The 18,713-nt window shown below is 47.3% G+C and overlaps 1 protein-coding gene across 2 annotated transcripts; it reads right to left on the bottom strand.

Annotated features, from left to right (window-relative positions):
* Positions 1 to 428: 428 nt before the first annotated feature.
* On the bottom strand, positions 429 to 18,683 carry LOC119566371 (zinc finger protein 664). 2 transcript variants are annotated; one of them, XM_037899205.2, is made up of 5 exons: positions 18,529 to 18,683; positions 17,196 to 17,322; positions 15,729 to 15,845; positions 15,094 to 15,201; positions 429 to 3,380 (listed from the first exon to the last, which is right to left on the bottom strand). In XM_037899205.2, exons 1-5 carry the CDS (start codon positions 18,550 to 18,552, stop codon positions 2,266 to 2,268), a joined length of 1,491 nt encoding a protein of 496 aa, XP_037755133.1. In that variant the 5' UTR covers positions 18,553 to 18,683; the 3' UTR covers positions 429 to 2,265. The 2 variants fall into 2 exon arrangements, with proteins under 2 accessions (XP_037755133.1, XP_043405375.1); XM_043549440.1 differs by lacking the exon at positions 15,094 to 15,201.
* Positions 18,684 to 18,713: the final 30 nt, after the last annotated feature.

Genomic DNA, 18,713 nt, shown 5'->3' with positions numbered 1-18,713 from the left:
AGTTGTGTCCATTCTCATTGTCCAATGGGGCAATCACAATCCAGAGTGTAATCCAGATCAGTGGGGAGCAGTGTCACCACCTGCCCTGTAACCTGGGGGGCCCGGTAACGCTTTGCTGCTGTAGCTTCCAACCCGGCCCACTCACAAACAGCCTCCAGCATTCCAGTCGTAACCCGAGTGTCTGTGTATAGCTGCTGCCTGCCAGTCACGCTCAGCTCACACTCTGGCTTTCACAGCCTTCGTTATTACTCCAGGGTGACCCCAAAACACTCACAGTCCCAGATTTCCCCCCCAAAATGTGTGGCCTGTATTGTCCAGCCTTTTCCTGGACAGTCCTGATACAATAGGTCCATTGCCTCTCCCAGGGGATCAAGATATAACAGTTTCCCACCCCAAATGGAGATAGCCACAGAGTTCACAATACTGGATTCATTTCAATTAAAAGAAGAAAAATTTATTTCATCACAAAGGTAGATTTCAAGTGAGTACAATGATGAAGCATCAAAGTCAGAAATGGTTGCAAGAAAAAAAAAAAGAAAAACACTTCTTAGTACTAAACTGAACAAACTAGACTTGGGGCGAAGTGAAGTCCCTTAGCATAGGTTTCCAGGAGCATTGCTGACCAAATTTTCAGGTCTGGATCAGTTCCTGAGGTCCAAGAGCTGCTTTTCTTTTTTTTTTTTGTCCTCTTAGGTGATAAGGAGAGATGAACACAGAGAAATAACAAGAGGTGTTTTTGCCCCTCTCTTTTATAGTTCCATCTCCCTTTAAAATGCATTTTTCTCCAAGCAACCCCTAGATAAAGTTCACAGCTGAGTGGGGAGACGAATTTTGGTGGGGAAGAGGTTTCATGCTGTTGTTTTCTAAAATGCAGGTTTGTTTGTTCCTGATTGACTTCCTTTCCAAACAATGGCTACCTGATAGGTGATGACCCATCAGCTTTGATGATACCTTGGCCAGAAGCGTTAACTTCTTTGTTTCTGAGAAACGGTTTTACCCACTCCCCAGACGTGTCTGGTAAACACACTTCAGTTGCGATTTCAGCTTAGACATAGTTGCTGATAGGTAGTTTGAAATGAATCACCAAAATAATTGGAACTGTGATTATATTGTATTATTTTGACAAATAAAATATGCAGAATTTTAAAATATGGTGTGCAGAACGTTTAATTTTTTAGCACAGAATTCCCCAAGGAGTAATGCAAAAGTCTCTGTGTGCACCTGCCAGTCACAGAGTTCATCAGGCCTCATGGTCAATTAGGCCTTAGAACATTTTGATTGGTTTATTTTAAAGATTTACACTTCACGTTGGCTTTTCTCTATGCCATCCGAATGTATCAGCTCCTTTAATAGCAAAGAAACACCTGGTTAGACAGATTAGGTATGTAGTAACACCTTTGTTACAGATTAGGTATGTAGTTCTTCTTCATCACATTTAAATTTAAAGTAGACCAGCATAAGCAGTTCCTGAGTCTTCTTTCAATCTCACACACCAGGCTGTCCTACCCTGCCCCTCAGCCCAATCCATGCGGAGGCAGGACTGCAATCCCATCTCCAGATGTCCCCAAAGAGTCAGCCCCTGCTTGGAACCAAGGTAGGAGTGGGGGGAAGTTCCTGACACGGTCCCATCTAGATGGGGGAGGGTTGTCCTGGCTGCCTCACAGCTAGGTGTGTGTGGGGGGGGGGGGCGGGGGCAGAGAGGGACACAGACACCTGGGTGGATCCCAGGTAGATGCAGGGGGTCCCTAATAGAGTAGGCTGTGACCATCTGCTCTAAAATCCCCCCACCTGTCTGCTCTTCCCCACACTGCTTGGCCAAGTCCCCTTCCCTGCCCCACACAGTCTCTCTGTGGGGCATCATGGGGACAGGACCGCTCCCTGGCCCCCACCAGCTGGCGCGGTGCCAGTTCCACGGGCTGCCAGAAGCCCCTCAAGCCCTGGCGGTGGCAGGGGGGCATTGGTGAGTCAACTGGTGCTGGGTGAGGCTGCCCAAGTGAGCAAAGCGTTTGCCAATCAGCACAGCTGTATGGCCACTCCCTGCTGTGAATGCGCTGGTGTCTTCTCAGGTGTGAGCTCTGTGCGAGCTCTTGCCGCAGTCGATGCATTGGAATGGCCGCTCCCCGGTGCGCATGCGCTGATGCCTCGTCAGTGCTGCTGAAGCTCTTGCCCCAATCGTGACAGCTGTACGGCCGCTCCCCGGTGTGCGTGCGCGCGCGCGGCTGGTTTGTCAGCGTGTTGGTATTGCTGAAGCTCTTGCCCCAATCGTCACAGCGGGGCGGCCGCTCCCGTGTGCGTACGCTGGTGTTTCCTCAGGTGTCCAATCTGTGAAAAGCCCTTTCCGCATTCGTCACAGTGATAGGGCCGCTCCCCGGTGTGGGTGCGCTGGTGTATTCTCAGGCTTGAGCTTTCTGCAAAGCTCTTGCCACAGTCGGTGCAGCGGTACGGCCGCTCCCCGGTGTGCGTGCGCTGGTGTATTCTCAGCTTTGAGTTCTCGGCAAAGCTCTTCCCACAGTCGATGCAGCGGTAGGGCCGCTCCCCGCTGTGCGTGCGCTGGTGTATTCTCAGGTGTGCAATCTGGGCAAAACCCTTGCCGCAGTCAGCACAGCGATACGGCCGCTCCCCAGTGTGCGTGCGCTGGTGTATTCTCAGATAGGCAATCTGTGCAAAATCCTTGCCGCAGTCAGCGCAGTGGTGTGGCAACTCCCCAGTGTGCGTGCGCTGGTGTCTTCTCAGGTGTGCAATCTGTGCAAAGCTCTTGTCGCAGTCAGCACAGCGGTACGGCCGCTCTCCGTTGTGCGTGCGCTGGTGTATTCTCAGGTGTGCAACCTCTGCAAAGTCCTTGCTGCAGATGGTGCAGCGGTGCGGCCGCTCCCTGGTGTGCGTGCGCTGGTGTGTTCTCAGGCTTGAGCTGTGTGCAAATCTCTTGCCACAGCTGGTGCAGCAGCGTGGCCGCTCTCCGGTGTGCATGCGCTGATGTATTCTCAGGTATGCAATCTGTGCAAAACCCTTGTCGCAGTCAGAGCAACGGTACGGCCGCTCCCCGGTGTGCATGCGCTGATGTAGTCTCAGCTTTGAGCTCTCTGCAAAGCCCTTGTCGCAGTCAGAGCAACGGTACGGCCGCTCCCCAGTGTGCGTGCGCTGGTGCTGGGTCAGTGCAGAGGGGTTGCTGAACTTCTTGCCGCAGTCAATGCAGCAGTGGGGACACCGGCCCATGGGGAGTCTCTGGTGTGCAGTCACATCTGGTCTCTGGCTGAGTTTACCCTGGGGATGGACTGCGTCCTGTGCATGGATCCCCCTGTGGGATGTGGGATCCTGCTTTCCTGCCGCGCTCTCCCCACATTCAGGCTGTGCCCTCGTTCCTCCCGGGATCCCGTGCCCTGCTGGAGAAAGTAGAGGCAATCCTGGCGTTAGTTCATGGTTAAAGCTACACCTTCAACAAAGATGGAAAAATGTCACGGATGGAGCGATTTCCCCATTCCTCCGTGACTGTTTTTTGGATGGGTGCCTCACTCTGCAATGGCAGCTCCTCTCCCACGGGCCTGGACCCAACACCTCGCTCCAGGCACTGAGACCTGGCCTGCAGGGTTCCAGTGCCACTCAGATTTTCCCCCGCCCCCCAGTCATGATGGTGGGGGAGGTGGGCCAAACTTCAGTGAAGGGCCTTGCCACCCAGATCCACTGTAGCTCACCCCTACCCCTCTACACCAGGCTGGGGTTAGGGTTGCAGCGCTAGGGGGAAGGTGCTTCTTTGGGTGGCTGGTGCCCCTTGGGCAGGGCGAGGAGGTGGGCAGGTTTTATTAAAAATCATGGAACAGTCACGGTAAATTTAAGGACCTGTGACTTTTACTAAACTTATTATAACTGCTCTGTAATTTCTGATACAAAATGCCGTGACAAATCTGCAGCCTGACTCAGGGTGATTCTACCCAATGTTGTTTGTGCAGCGCCTAGCGCCTGCTCCCTCGTGCGCCATGCACCTCTTGGGTCTCGTTTTATGCTTAAATTGTAGCCTGCCCAGGTTACAGGCAGCGCGTGGCACAACGCAGCCCTGGTTTTGTTTTCAAACTGATTCTCTTGTTATTTCAATCAGAGGGGTTTATTTACATGGTGCTGGTTCTTCACTTTCTTCTGTTTTACAGCGTGAGGCCTGTTCCCCAGTTTTCGTGCTGTTTTAATTATATTGGTTTGAAACTAGTTTCATTGAGGGGCTGCAATCCCCTCATGTGGACGCAGTGAGACCGGTTTAAAGCTGCTTAGAACAACGTAGTTTATTCCTGTGGGAGAGAATCCTTTTTGGGAATTCCTTCTAAAGAAGTCATTTACCCTGCGCCTGATGTTTCAGTCTTTGTGCAAAACTAAAACTAAACTAAAATCCGCAAGAGGGTAGGGGGTTTTGGGGGATGGGAAGTCACTCAGGGTTTGTTTGATGTAACCTGAAAAACACGTCTGTATTGTGTCACAACCCGCTCCCTGGCACTGCTGAGCTGGAGGGGGATAATGGCTGCCACCCAGCAGGCCTCTGATCTACAGCCAGTCACAGACGAGTTCAGGCTGAGGGCTGTGCTAAGCCCGGACACTGAAGTAACGTATGTGACAACGATTTCATACCACCGAGAGAGCAGGGGGTAGGTGACAAAGGCCATCCCACCCCCTCTCCCTCACACCCAGCCCATACACCAGGGTACTCCAAGTCATGGCCCACACGAGCCTTTCGCCTGGCCCCCAAACATGTTCACTCTCCCCATAGCAGCTGCCTGGAACGCGGGGCAGTTTTAGAGCATTATAGTGAAACGCTGCAAGTGCCTGAGACCTGCTCTACAAAATTGCGTCCTCTACCTGGCGTGACCTCGCACTCATCATACATGATGGATCCTGCCCGGCCCTGAGTCATTCCCAGCTTTCTCCTTGCTCGCTGGGGCAGGTTTCTCCAGTCTGAGAGGTCATGTGCGAAGAGAAATGGCAGAGAGGGGGTGGGGTGGGAACCTGGAGAGGACAGCGCCTTCTCTGCCAAGGGCCAGTCACTCGGGGATGCTCTCCCAGGCTGCGAGCAGGTTTTTGCCCCTCTCTGAGCTATGTCTGGATCCAGATGTCCCAGGGCCATAGGACACCAGCACACAACTTGAGACAGGAGGGGCAGAGGCATGAAGCCCATTTGAAAAATCTCTAGGGCACCCCTGCCTTGGTATGATTTTCTGAAGCGTGGGAAGCCTAGAAGGTGGTGGTGTAGTCTATAGAACGACAGGCGTGTCTTTCCAGCCAGGTGCTTGTCTGACCCCCAGTGCCAGATCCACTGACACACACAGATGGATTTTATCCTCACAACCCCAATGTCCTCTCCATTACAGAGCTGGGGAACCTGAGGCATGTAGTGACTCGCTTCTAGAACTGAACCAAGGTCTTCTGAATTCTACTGCAATGTCCTACCCACTAGGTAAATGCAGCCCCCCTATGCTCCCCCACACCACGGAGACCTCTCTTTACTTTAGCACCCCGCAAATCCACCACCCCAGATCGTCCCGTATCACAATTCCATCCCTCTTCCCATTTCATCGCAGCCCCATCTCCGATCCATTTCTTTGTTGTGGCTTCGAGACCCCGTCATTTTTAGGTCACATCCTAGAGTCAAAGATTAGCAATGTGTAGGAAAGATAGGAAGTATTGTAAGAGGCCTCCCCGGCTTAACCAGGAGATCTTCAATGACCTGAAACTCAAAAAAAGAGTCATACAAGAAGTGGAAACTAGGTCAAATTACAAAGATGAGTATTAAAAAAAAAAAAACCAACACAAGCATGTAGGGACAAAATTAGAAAGGCCAAGGCAAAAAACAAAACTAAACTAGCTAGGGATATAAAGGGTAACAAGAAAGCATTTTACAAACATATGGGAAGCAAGAGGAAGACTAATGTAAAGTGCCCATCTTTAAAAAAGGGAAGGAGGAGGATCTGGGGAACTACAGGCCAGTCAGCCTCACCTCAGTCCCTGGAAAAGTCATGGAGCAGGTCCTCAAGGAATCAATTCTGAAGCACTTACACGAGAGAAAAGTGATCAGGAACAGTCAGCATGGATTCACCAAGGGCAAGTCATGCCTGACTAATCTAATTGCCTTCTATGCTGAGATAACTGGCTCTGTGGATGAGGGGAAAGCAGTGGACGTCTTATTCCTTGACTTTAGCAAAGCTTTTGATATGGTCTCCCACAGTATTCTTGCCAGCTAGTTAAAGAAGTATGGGCTAGATGAATGGACTATAAGGTGGATAGAAAGCTGGCTAGATTGTCAGGCTCAACGGGTAGTGATCAATGCTCCATGTCTAGTTGGCAGCCAGTATCAAACCGAGTGCCCCAAGTGTCAGTCCTGGGGCTGGTTTTGTTCAATATCTTCATAAATGATCTGGAGGATGCTGTGGATTGCACCCTCAGCAAGTTTGCAGATGACACTAAACTGGGAGGAGTGGTAGATACGCTGGAGGGTAGGGATAGGATACAGAGGGACCTAGACAAATTGGAGGATTGGGCCAAAAGAAATCTGATGAGGTTCAGCAAGGACAAGTGCAGAGTCCTGCACTTAGGACAGAAGAATCCCAAGTGCTGCTACAGACTAGGGACCGAATGCCTAGGCAGCAGTTCTGCAGAAAAGGACCTAGGGGTTACAGTGGACGAGAAGCTGGATAGGAGTCAACAGTGTGCCCTTGTTGCCAAAAAGGCTAACGGCATTTTGGGCTGTATAAGTAGGGGCATTGCCAGCAGATCGAGCGACATGATCGTTCACCTCTATTCAACATTGATGAGGCCTCATCTGGAGTACTGTGTCCAGTTTTGGGCCCCACACTACAAGAAGGATGTGCAAAAATTGGAGAGTCCAGTGGAGGGCAACAAAAATGATTAGGGGACTGGAACACATGACTTATGAGGAGAGGTTGAGGGAACTGGGATTGTTTAGTCTGCGGAAGAGAAGAATGAGGGGGGATTTGATAGCTGCTTTCAACTACCTGAAAGGGGGTTCCAAAGAGGATGAATCTAGACTGTTCTCAGTGGTAGCTGATGACAGAACAAGGAGTAATGGTCTCAAGTTGCAGTGGGGGGGAGGGGGGGTTAGGTTGGATATTAAGAAAAACTTTTTCACTAGGAGGGTGGTGAAGCACTGGAATGGGTTACCTAGGGAGGTGGTGGAATCTCCTACCTTTGAGGTTTTTAAGGTCAGGCTTGACAAAGCCCTGGCTGGGATGATTTAGTTGGGGATTAGTCCTTCTCTGAGCAGGGGGCTGGACTAGATGACCTCCTGAGGTCCCTTCCAACCCTGATATTCTATGATTCTATGATAAGACCAAGGACAGGATAGAACCATTACTAAATGAGGAGGGAAAGACAATGAGAGAAAACACAGCAATGGCCAAACTGGTAAATGCCTCTTTTGTTTCAGTTTTCAACAAAAAGTTAGCAGTGATCGGTTGACTAACATAGTGAACATCAGTGTCAATGTAGTAGGATCTGAGCCTAAAATAGGAAAGGAAAATAGTTATGAATTACTTAGACAAGTCTTCAAGTTGGCAGGGACTGATGAAATACGTCCTAGAATACTTAAGGAACTGGATGAAGAGATCTCTGAGCCATTTGCGATTATCTCTGAGAACTTGTGGAGGATGGTAGAGAGACCCAAGGACTGGAGAAGGGCAAATATAGTACCTAGCTATAGACAGGGGAATAAGGACAACTCAGGGAATTATAGACCAGTCAGCTTAACTTCAGTACCTGGAAAGATAATGGACCAAGTAATCAAACATTCTATTTGTGAGCACCTAGAAGGAAATAAAGGGATAACTAACAGTCAGCATGGATTTGTCAATAACAAATTATGTCAAACCAACCCAATATCCTTAGACAGGTAACAAGCCTTGTGGATAGGGGAGAAGTAGATGTCACATATCTTGACTTTAGTAAAGCTTTTGATACTGTCTTACATGGCCTTCTAGTAAACCAACTAGAGAAATATAGGGTAGGCAAAGTTACTATTGTTGGGAGATTATATATATATATATATATATATATATATATATATCTCCATGTAATACGTTATAGGCTTGTGACGAAGTGGGGATTTCCCCTTTGTCATAAACATACAGCTAAGGGTAGCATAAAATCCCTCCTTTACCTGGACGGGGTTAAGAAGCTCAGATAACCTGGTTGACACCTGACCAAAAGGACCAATAAGGAAAGAAGATACTTTGAAATGGGGGTGAGGGGGTGTTTGTTTGTGCTCTCTTTGTTGGTTCCCTCTCTGGACAAAGAGAGAGACTAAGCAGGTAACCCAGCTCCTACTGAAAGGATACTTACAATTTCTGAAATTTTAGATGTAATAGCAAGGAAATGCGTTAGATTATCTTTTGTTTTAGCGTGTGAATTTTCCCTATGCTAAGAGGGAGGTTTATTCCTGTTTTTGTAACTTTGAAGTTGAGCCTAGAGGGGAATCCTCTGTGTTTTAAATCTTTTTATTACCCTGTAAAATTACCTTCCATCCTGATTTTACAGAGGTGCTTCTTTTACTTTTTTTCTTTATAATAAAGTTCTTCTTTTAAGAACCTGATTGATTTTAGTGTCCTAAACATAAAGGGTCTGGTTTGTACTTTTATTAAAGGTAATTGGTTGGTATATTAGTCTCAAGCATCCCCAGGAAAGGGGGTGAAAGGGGCTTGGGGGGATATTTTGGGGAAATAGGAACTCCAAGTGGTCCTTTTTCCTGAATCTTTGTCTAAATCACTTGGTGTTGGCAGAAATACCGTCCAAAGACAAGGAAAGGATTTGTGCCTTGGGGAAGTTTTAACCTAAGCTGGTAGAAATAAGCTTAGGGGTCTGTCATGCGGGTCCCCATATCTGCACCCCAGAGTTCAGAGTGGGGAGGGAAACCTGACACCCTTGTTATGTTGTACGTGAGTCTTACTGGTGAGCCTATGTGAGTTTTACTGTTTTGCAAGAAACATATGTGCCTCAGTTTCCCTGTGTGCTGCACCAATATCTCAGTGGTGGGAATAGGGGTGTGCGACTTTGGCCGAGACCTCTGGGGCAGGTGAGGCTGCTCCAGCTGTCTGCATGTATGCTATAACCGGTGCCCTTTGTAACCTGAGACCCAAGAGGGGGATGCAACCAGGTGATGACCAGGTGACACTCTGCCCAGGAAGCGAGACAAAGACAAGGAGGAGGAGCAACAGGGGGGTGTTGGAGGTCCGGTCGCTCAGAGTCTGCTTGGGGGGGGGACTGGAAGAGGGGGAGTCCAGGGCTTCTGGCCCATGACTCCCCAGGATAGACTTGGCTGAAAGTCACCGATTTCTGTGCCAACAAGACCTGAAACTCAAAAAAGTCAAAACCAAAGCTTTGACTTTGACTTATTGGGGCTGGTGTAAATGGAAGTTGTGATTTGACTCGATACATGTCAGAGATTATTATAGCAGCCTCCTGTATTGGGGAAGGAGTGACAGGAAAAATGTATCATTCAGTAGAAATAGCTATACCCAGAGAGCGGGGGATGTTCGTTGTAAAGAACAAATGCTTCAGATAGATCAGGCGGCTGAGCCAGTGATATTGGGGTCTCCTTTTTTGAAGAGGAATCGGTTCGTTTTGGATTTAACGAACGGAGTTCTGGGGCGTGTGCCCGGCTGGATGGAAAGCGTCCCGATAGCAGGGGACATTCCAGGAATACAGGCTGCAGAAGCAGTGGAGGAGATTATACTGGATCAACAGGACGGGGGTAAAGGAGTTTCCCAGTGTATGGATTAAGAATAAAGCAGAATATAGTAAAATCAAAGCATGTGTTAAAATCGTGGGGGACAAAGCGTCACCACAGAGACAATATAAATATCCTGTGCAGGCAGAGGCAGGAATTGAGAAAATAAGTGAATCATTAGAACAGGGAGTGATTGAAAAGGGGAATTCCACACACAATAGCCCACTTTGGCCTGTATTAAAAGCCTCAGGAGATTGACAGTGGATTTTAGACAAATTAATAAAGCTGCCCCGCCCATGTCACTGATAATAGCAGATCTACTCCAGGTGACGGCAAGAACACAGGGGCCTCCTAAATGGTTCTCTGTCATAGATTTGGCAAATTGTTTGTTCGCCATCCCGTTGCATCCCGATTCTTGGGCCTGCTTTGCGTTTATGTTTAAGGGACAACAGTATTTGTTTAAAAGAATTCCCCAGGGTCTAAGCTGCACTCCGGCTGGATCAGTTATCCAAAGAGGATCAGGAGAACGTCACCTCAAATGTAGAGGACATATTAGTGTGGGGGGACACTGAAGAGGAGGTGGCTGAGCGGACTAAAAAAAGAGTCATCCAGGAAACGGGTTTCAAAGCTAATAAAGAGAAAGCCCGACTAGTGCAGAGGAGAGTGATTTATTTGGGGGTGACCCCAGGGGAACAAGGAATTCAGGCGGATCAACAAAAGGTGAAATCATTAGTGAATTTACCAAGGCCAGAGGATTCTCGTGCATTGAGGGTGATGGTAGGAGGGTTTAACTATTTAAGGAAACATCTGGAATTTTGCCACTATAACTGGACTCTTGTGGCGTTTACTAAAAAAGAAAGGAGAATGGGAGTGGGGGCCTGAACAAGAAAAAGCTCTCTGTCATTTAAAACAAGCCTTGATGCAAGCTCCAGCATTGAAATTCCCAGAGATAAACAAGCTGTTTGTGATTAAGTTGGCAGCAACCCAACAAAGTCTAGCATTGGTACAAATGCAGGAAATTGACGGAAAGTTAATACCGGTAGCATACGAGTCTAGAAGATTAACCCCTATGGAGCAGTAGTTTGGGATCTGTGAAAGAGAATATTTAGCTGCTGTGTGGGCCAGCGACTTTTGCTTTGACTACTGGCACAGCCCCTGTTATAATACAAACACCTCACTCTCCACTGAAGTATATTTTATCAGGTAAACTGCAGGGGAAAGGAGTATTGAATGCCAGAATGGCCCAATGGACCTTGATGTTAACTAACACAGATGTTACTTATGAGAACAACAAACAAGCCATGACGTTACCATATGCCCTCCATATTGCAGAGACCACTTCCAGAAACCGAACCGAAGTTAGTTGAAGAAGCACCCCTGGTAGACGTTAAGTCTCGGAGAAAAAGAGGTTTGGTTTACAGATGGTAGTTCGTGCCATGCGAACTCTAAGAAACATATGGGATATGCTGCTGTACAAATTGACGGGAAAACTATTTCTGGTTCTATGAGTATGACTGCAACTCAGGGAGCAGAGGTCAGAGCTCTTAGTGACCTGCTTAAATAGAAAAATAATGTTACAGATTGTCTTTATGTCTATATGGATTCAGACTTTGTGGTACAAGGACTGTGATACTGGATTGGGATTTGGAAAAAGAATCCTTGGGAAACAGTCGAGGGGAAAAATTTGGTCCAAAAGGAGGATTGGAAATCTAACGGATTGGTTGAAAAAACACCCAGGAAAATTAAGAGTAAGACATATTAAAGGTCATCAAAAGCGAGAAGGGAATGAAAAATATTGGAATGATAAAGCGGATGCTTTAGCTAAATTAACAGCAAAGGGGACCCTTTGGGAGTTATGGAAGTTACTGGAGCTCAAGCCATAAAACAGGGAGGTTAAACCTGAGGAAAGAAGGGGAAACTGGAATATACAAGGTAACTATGCGGTGAATAAAAAAAAACGGGAGAGGTAAAGTGGACACCTGACAAACTTCAAAGAGAAGAGATTATTAACCTGTGTCACTCTATGGTGCATCAAGGAATAGAGAATACTCTCTTTAAGGTAAAACAAATTGGAATATGGCTCAGGTGCGAAAGGACGTAGAAAATTTTGTTAAAAACTGCATAAGGTATGCAGCAGACGGGAATACACCAGTGAATTCGAGACCCTTGTGGCACCAAAGAATTGTGGGGCCATGGAATAGAATACAGGTTGATTATACTGATAAATTGCCTAAGACCCAAAGGGGGAATCGGTATTTATTAGTGATAGTAGATTCCTTTTCTGGATGGGGGGGAGGCAATTCCCACCAGAAATCATACTGCAGAGACCACTGCCAAAAAGTTGTGGGAAGTAGTGTTTAGTAGATATGGACAATTATGTGGGGGAGGTCTAGGTTGGATATTAGGAAACACTGTTTCACTCAGAGGGTGGTGAAGCACTGGAATGGGTTACCTAGGGAGGTGGTGGAATCTCCATCCTTTGAGGTTTTTAAGGCCCAGCTTGACAAAGCCCTGGCTGGGATGATTTAGTTGGTGTTGGTCCTGCTTTGAGCAGGGGGTTGGACTAGATGACCTCCTGAGGTCTTTTCCAACCCTAATCTTCTATGAACTCCAAAAGTAATTGATTCAGATAATGGGCCACATTTTGTAGGAGGAGTAATTAAAAGTTTATTAAAAGCTTTAGGAATAAAGCAACTACTACATATCCCCTATCATCCTCAATCGTTAGGGACAGTAGAAAGGATGAATCAAACTATTCAACAAGCTTTACGCAAAGTAGTGCAAGAAACTGGCAAAGATTGGGACGATAAATTGCCAGTTGTGTTGGCGGTCATCCGAAGTAGTGATCTATTGGGTACTGGCTACCAGGCTTATCAAATTCTCTTTGGAAGGCCTATGAGATTGTGGAGCCCTTTATTGTACCCCAAAGAAGAAGAGGAGGTATCAGTTATGCAATGGGTAAGGGTGTTACCAATTGAACTTAAGAAAATGGAATTTAAACTGACTGACGCCATTGAAAAAGCAAGAGACGCTGGATTCTCGTGTGGCTCAGGACAGTAAATTATGGAAAATCGGAGATAGAGTAATGTATTTGAAATTCGAAAAATCATGTCCTGGAGTCTAGATGGGTTGGACCATTTCCCATCATGAATAAAATTTCACCTACTGTAGTGCAGATTAACAAAGGGGAAAAGGGAAAGTGGATCCACATATCACAATTAAAGTTATGGCCTAAAGATTAAATAATGTTCCTTTCTTTTTCTTTTAGTTTATCTTACAGAGGGAAAGGAATGCACAATTGGACAGGAGATTATCCTGTACGAACCTTGGATTTGGAGCGTGGATACGGTGCTACAATTTTTGTAATTGGTTTATTGCTTATGCTTGCTTTGCTTTGCATTTTGTGCTTAGTAGAAGAATTGTGTTATGGGTGTTATATTTTAGGAAGAAAAAAAAATAATACCAGAGCTCGAGTAAAGATAGAAGAGGGTTAGTATAAGTATTTAGAATAATACGGCTGGAAGCATTGGACATTATTCCTATGGAATAATGGCCATGACTTCAATATTGAGGCTCCTCATAATTCAAAAAGGGTGGAAATATAGTTTTTGGCTTTTATGTTTTTTGAATATTTGGGGAAATGTAGGGGTACATGGATATACATATGGGAGCACCTCTAGGATGGAGGTAAGGATCAAAGGTAAAAATACATTAGACTATTTGTGGGACAGAATGGAAAAAACAGGACCAAACAAAACCAGATGCAAAGAAAAACATTTTGAGGTAAAATTTGAAATATGGCGGGAAGATGGCAAAAATGTGACATGGGAATATCTAAAGCCAAAAGATTTGATATTGAGACGTTACAAGGGAAAATGTCAGCTTTGGGTAAGATTTTGGGGGCTATACAGACACATGTGACACAAAATTTTGGTGCATTATCGGAACAAGGAATAAGTAGTGTGGAACTCCCGTTGAAACAAGCCCAACCCTTGAAAACGTCTCTAAATGTAAATCTATTTGTTGTGTCTGAGAAGGACAATAAAACTGTACAAGCAATACGAGGCGTACAGAGGCAAACTTATGGGATACAATAGATAGAGAGAATGGTTAATCTGTTAAGTAATGGACAATGGCCTTTTGAATGGTTCAAAGATCCTCATATATGGAATCAACAAATTGCAGGATGGAAGAAATATATGGCGTTTAATTGGGATCAAGCCACTCTGAAGGTGGAGTGGAAAGGCAGAATGCTGTTACACAACACAGGAAAGCAAAGAAAAGCAGCAATGGCATTGGTGCTGCCAAAAATTATTAATGAAGAGTTATGGCAAATAGAAATAAGTGGGACACACTTGATTCAAGAAGAAGGGGATTATAAATTAGTAACATTAACGAAACATTAAGAGTGGGGACCAAGTAAGTGGGTGTGCCCACAACTAACTGAGTCCCTAGAGGCATGTCATTTGAACCATTCAAGCAGACAATGTACCATGCAATATTTAGCCTCTCATGGCACAAGAGTGTTTGATTTAGGCAACGGTTGTATTTGTGTGGTAACCACTGAAAAACATGTATTTTGGGGAAGTATGACAGAAAAAGGCCCAATTAAGTCATGTAAATGTAATGTAATAGAGATCATTATTAATGGAATTATTTACCGAGGTCCTCTATTTTTAAAAAAGGAAATTGTTTGGGAACCAAAAGATGTGGACTGGTACTTTGATTTGAGGATACACTGGGAACAACGGGAAAAATTTATTGATGAAAGAGAAAAAAATCAGGCAATATGCAAAAGATGTATCTAAGTCTGCTCAGCTAGGAAAAATAAACATTTTGAGCCACAAAGGTCAAATATTAAAATTGGGGAAAGAAGGAGAAGAATTGGCAATTTCTCATTGGTATGATATTTTCAAAGGATGGTCTCCCAGTGCCACAGCTCTTCTAAATTTAATGCTATATCCTATTGTGATATTATTTGCATGAATTATTTTATTAACCTTTATTATGCTATGTTTATACTGCCGAATAAGAAAGCGACAAGAAGTTTTGGAGCAAGCGATATATAAAATTGAATTGCTTGTGAAATTATAAAGTGATACAATAATTAATGGCATTAATCATGTATTGAGGGGGGGAATGTTGGGAGATATATATACATACACACACACACACACAAACACATTGTGATTCATCTCTAACATATTACATGGATATGTCATTGAGGCCTGGTATGAATGACGCATGCTTGACATGAATACGTGCATTGCAAGTTGACAACCGAAGCAAGAACTTACAGTCAAGGACTGTTAGAACTATCTGTGCAAAAACAATCTTATTATGTTCAGAGAAAAATACGGAAAATGAGCAGAAAAGGATACCGTCTGCTGGACTGATATAAAATTGTATAAGAATTGGAGGAAATGGCACGCCTTGAACCATGGCAGCCTGCCCAGGATTGTCTCTTTGGAATTGTGTGGGTAGAAGGCCTAGTAAACAAAGGCAAAGAACCAATGACACGATAGAATGGACTAAAAATAGTTGCCTATGACTTCTGCAATTCGGAGTTATTTATTAATCCAGAGCCCCGTGTGGATATAGATGTGGTTTTCGCCGGCTCCCCATATCTTATGATCGGAAGGAATCTCTACTGGCCATCGAGCCCATTCTGACCTTTGGTCTCTGGGATAGTATGTTTGGGATGTGAACGTGGAGTGACTAAGGTTTGTTTTGTAATCAATAAAGAGCATTTAGAGTATTATATACCAACACTGTGTCCATTATCTATCTGCTCCCCATCCCGTAAGGGAGACCTCCACTGAGGGTCTAATACTCCTAGTGATGGAGAATCATTGTGTCCTGAGGGGAGCTCTCCCAGTGGTTCATTCCCATCAAGATAAATACGGGCCCCTAATTCCCAGCCTCAATTTGTCTCTCTTCAGCTCCTTTGTCTTTGTCAAGGAGCACTTCATTAGCACGTGGGTAAATCAGAAGGGACCGGATTATGATGACTCACCTGAGGAGGGACTCTCAGGCCCGGAGCTTTCCCTGGAGTCCTCGGCATCCCAGATCCAGAGCTCTGCCTCCCCTACCTCGATCCGGTGGATTAAGTCTGGTTTGGAACCTGAATAGCCTGTTTTGGGGGGGAAGTTTTATTACTAAAGTTTTGGCTGCAGGGGCTCAATTATATGTTGGTGCAGCCCAGCACAACAGGGCCCCGACCTCGGTCAGGGTGTGTCTGTGCAGCACCTGGCACAACGGGACACTGATCTCGGTCGCTGCTTCAGAGGAAAGCACAAGAGATCCCAAGCAGGAGAATAATAAAATAAACCTTCCTTAGAGGCGATTTCTTCCCATCTCCCACCAGGCAAGTTCAGTTCATACTCTGAAGCAGCAACGTCTATGACCCATCTCAATTTGCAGTGGGGGCTGAGTTTTAAATCCTTACTAGGGTAACTCCAGATGTTCCATAGAAATATCCCATTCTGCTAACACCTTGGCCTCTATGCTATCTTGTGGCAGTACGTTCCATAGGACAACTGTGTGACACAGATTTTCTTTAACGAGTTGAAGCACCATTACTCTCACATTAAGAGACAGGGTGAGTAGAAAGTCCTCAACCACCTTCTCTTTGGTCATTCACTTACCCAGCTGTCTCCTGAAAAATTTATCATGAGGGAAGATTTTGGAAGAAGGGAACTTTGCTCCTTTGCCATCTTATAGCTGTTGAAAACAGTTTGCAGTAGGTCATTAAGGCACTGGCCACAACGTGTCATGGCAAGTGTCACCAGGAGGCACCGTTCAGAGCTACCAGTTCTTTCACATAGGGTGCAAGCATTGTTCAACTGTACAGTTGTTAAATTTACTATGTTCATTCTTTGGGGGGAGGTGGGGAGCTGTTGTAACAGCAACGTTTTTCCCCTGCCTTATTTAACTCGAGTCAGTTCCTGAGGCACACTTGTTACTCATGTGACTGTTGGCTACCACTTCTGTGCCAGGACTGAGGTAGGGAATGCAAATAAACAAGTTCCACTAAGGGCTTGTCTACACTACCCGCTGGATTGGCAGGCAGCGATCGATCCAGCGGGGGTCAATTTATCGCATCTAGTTTAGAAGCGATAAATCGAGCGCTGAGCGCTCTCCCGTCGACTCCAATACTCCACCGGAACGAGCAGCGCAAGCGGAGTCGACGGGAGAGCATCAGCTGTCGACTTACTGCAGTGAAGGCAGGGAAGTAGATCTAAGTACGTTGACTTCAGCTACGCTAGTCACATAGCTGAAACTGCGTATCTTCGATCGACCCGCGCGGAAGTGTAGACAAGCCCTAAGATTAGCCCCAGGCTTTATAGCCCTGATTTCTGCTCCAACAGGAAGCCGGCCTGAAAGAGGCTGGCATTTGCCACCACTCAGCCCAGGGTTGCACATGGCATCGAGGGAACCCAGACATTTCACAGCTGTTAAAAAGAAGATAAATTGGTCTTACCCAGGGAAATGAGGGCCCAATAATTCTTCAGCATCTGGTCCCGGTACAGATGCTTCTCTCGCTGGGATAAGAGCTCCCACTCCTCCCGGGTGAAATACAGAGCGACGTCCTCAAACGCCACCTGGACCTGTGGGCACAAGCGTTACAGCACCTTCCACTCCAGCCCCAGCCTGGAGTCTCAGCAGGGGATGAGGTTTCTAGGGGAGCGACTCCCAGGGAAACCCCCAGCCCAGCAGCTGTGACCCAGGGAGACTCTCCTCCCCGACCCCGCACAGCCCCCAGGGACTTGGGGCCCTGCTGGCCGGGGACAGGAGTCACCCTTGGCTTCCCATGGGGATCTTGGGTGGGGCGCTGGGAAGGGCCTCAATCCCAGGGCAGGGAATAGGCTCCGCTCCTCTCCCCTCCCCAGCCGGAGTCCCCCGCCCCAGGCCTGTGCTCAGCCCAACTCCTACTCCTGGCTCAGGAGTCAAGAAGGCTAACGGCATATTGGGCTGCATTAGTAGGAGTATTGCCAACAGATCGAGGGACGTGATTATTCCCCTCTATTCGGCACTGGTGAGGCCACAGCTGGAGTATTGTGTCCAGTTTTGGTCCCCCCACTACAGAAAGCATGTGGACAAATTGGAGAGAGTCCAGTGGACGGCAACGAAAATTATCAGGGGGCTGGGGCACATGACTTATGAGATGAGGCTGAGGGAACTGGGGTTATTTAGTCTATAGAAAAGAAGAGTGAGGGGGGATTTGCTAGCAGTCTTCAACTACCTGAAAGGGGGTTCCAAAGAGGATGGATCTAGACTGTTCTCAGTGGTAGCAGATGAGACTACAAGGAGTAACGGTCTCAAGTTGCAGAGCGGGAGGTTAGGTTGGATATTAGGAAAAACTTTTTCACTAGGAGGGTGATGAAGCACTGGAATGGGTTACCTAGGGAGGTGATGGGATCTCCATCCTTAGAAGTTTTTAAGGTCAGGCTTGACAAAGCCCTGGCTGGGATGATTTAGTTGGTGTTGGTCCTGCTTTGAGCAGGGGGTTGGACTCAATGACCTTCTGAGGTCCCTTCTAACCCTAATCTTCTATGATTCTATGAAGGGGCCGAGCCCGGCTCTGCATGTCCGCCGGCCAGGCCCCCCCCAGCCCCGGGGGCCCCAAAGCAGCTCCCCGACCGCAGCGGCCCCGGGCTGCGCTTGTGCAAAGCGGGGCCCCGGGCTCTGCCTGGCCGCGCTGAGCCGCTCCCAGCTCCGGGGTCACTAGCGCGGGAGGGACCCGGTCCCGGCCCCCTCGGCCCCAGCCGGGACCCGCCAGTGCCCGGCCGGGGAGTCCCCGCCCCGCGTCCTACCTGCGCCGGCCCCGCTGCAGCCATCGCCGGGCTCGGCTCCGGCCCCGGCCGCTTCCTCCGCCCGGGCAGCGACTTCTCTGCCCGCTCCCCGCCCTGGGGCTGCAGCCGGGACCCGCCCTGCGCACGGGCAGGTCGGGGCTGGGACCCAGGGGGCCGGGCTGGCCCGGGAAGGCCCCGCCCCGCTC

The sequence above is a fragment of the Chelonia mydas genome, chromosome 6 (genome assembly GCF_015237465.2).
Source record: "Chelonia mydas isolate rCheMyd1 chromosome 6, rCheMyd1.pri.v2, whole genome shotgun sequence".
In the NCBI taxonomy this organism is placed as follows: Eukaryota; Metazoa; Chordata; order Testudines; family Cheloniidae; genus Chelonia; species Chelonia mydas.
The sequence above is the reverse complement of the archived record's forward strand: the minus strand, read 5'-3'. Positions and strand labels throughout refer to the sequence as shown.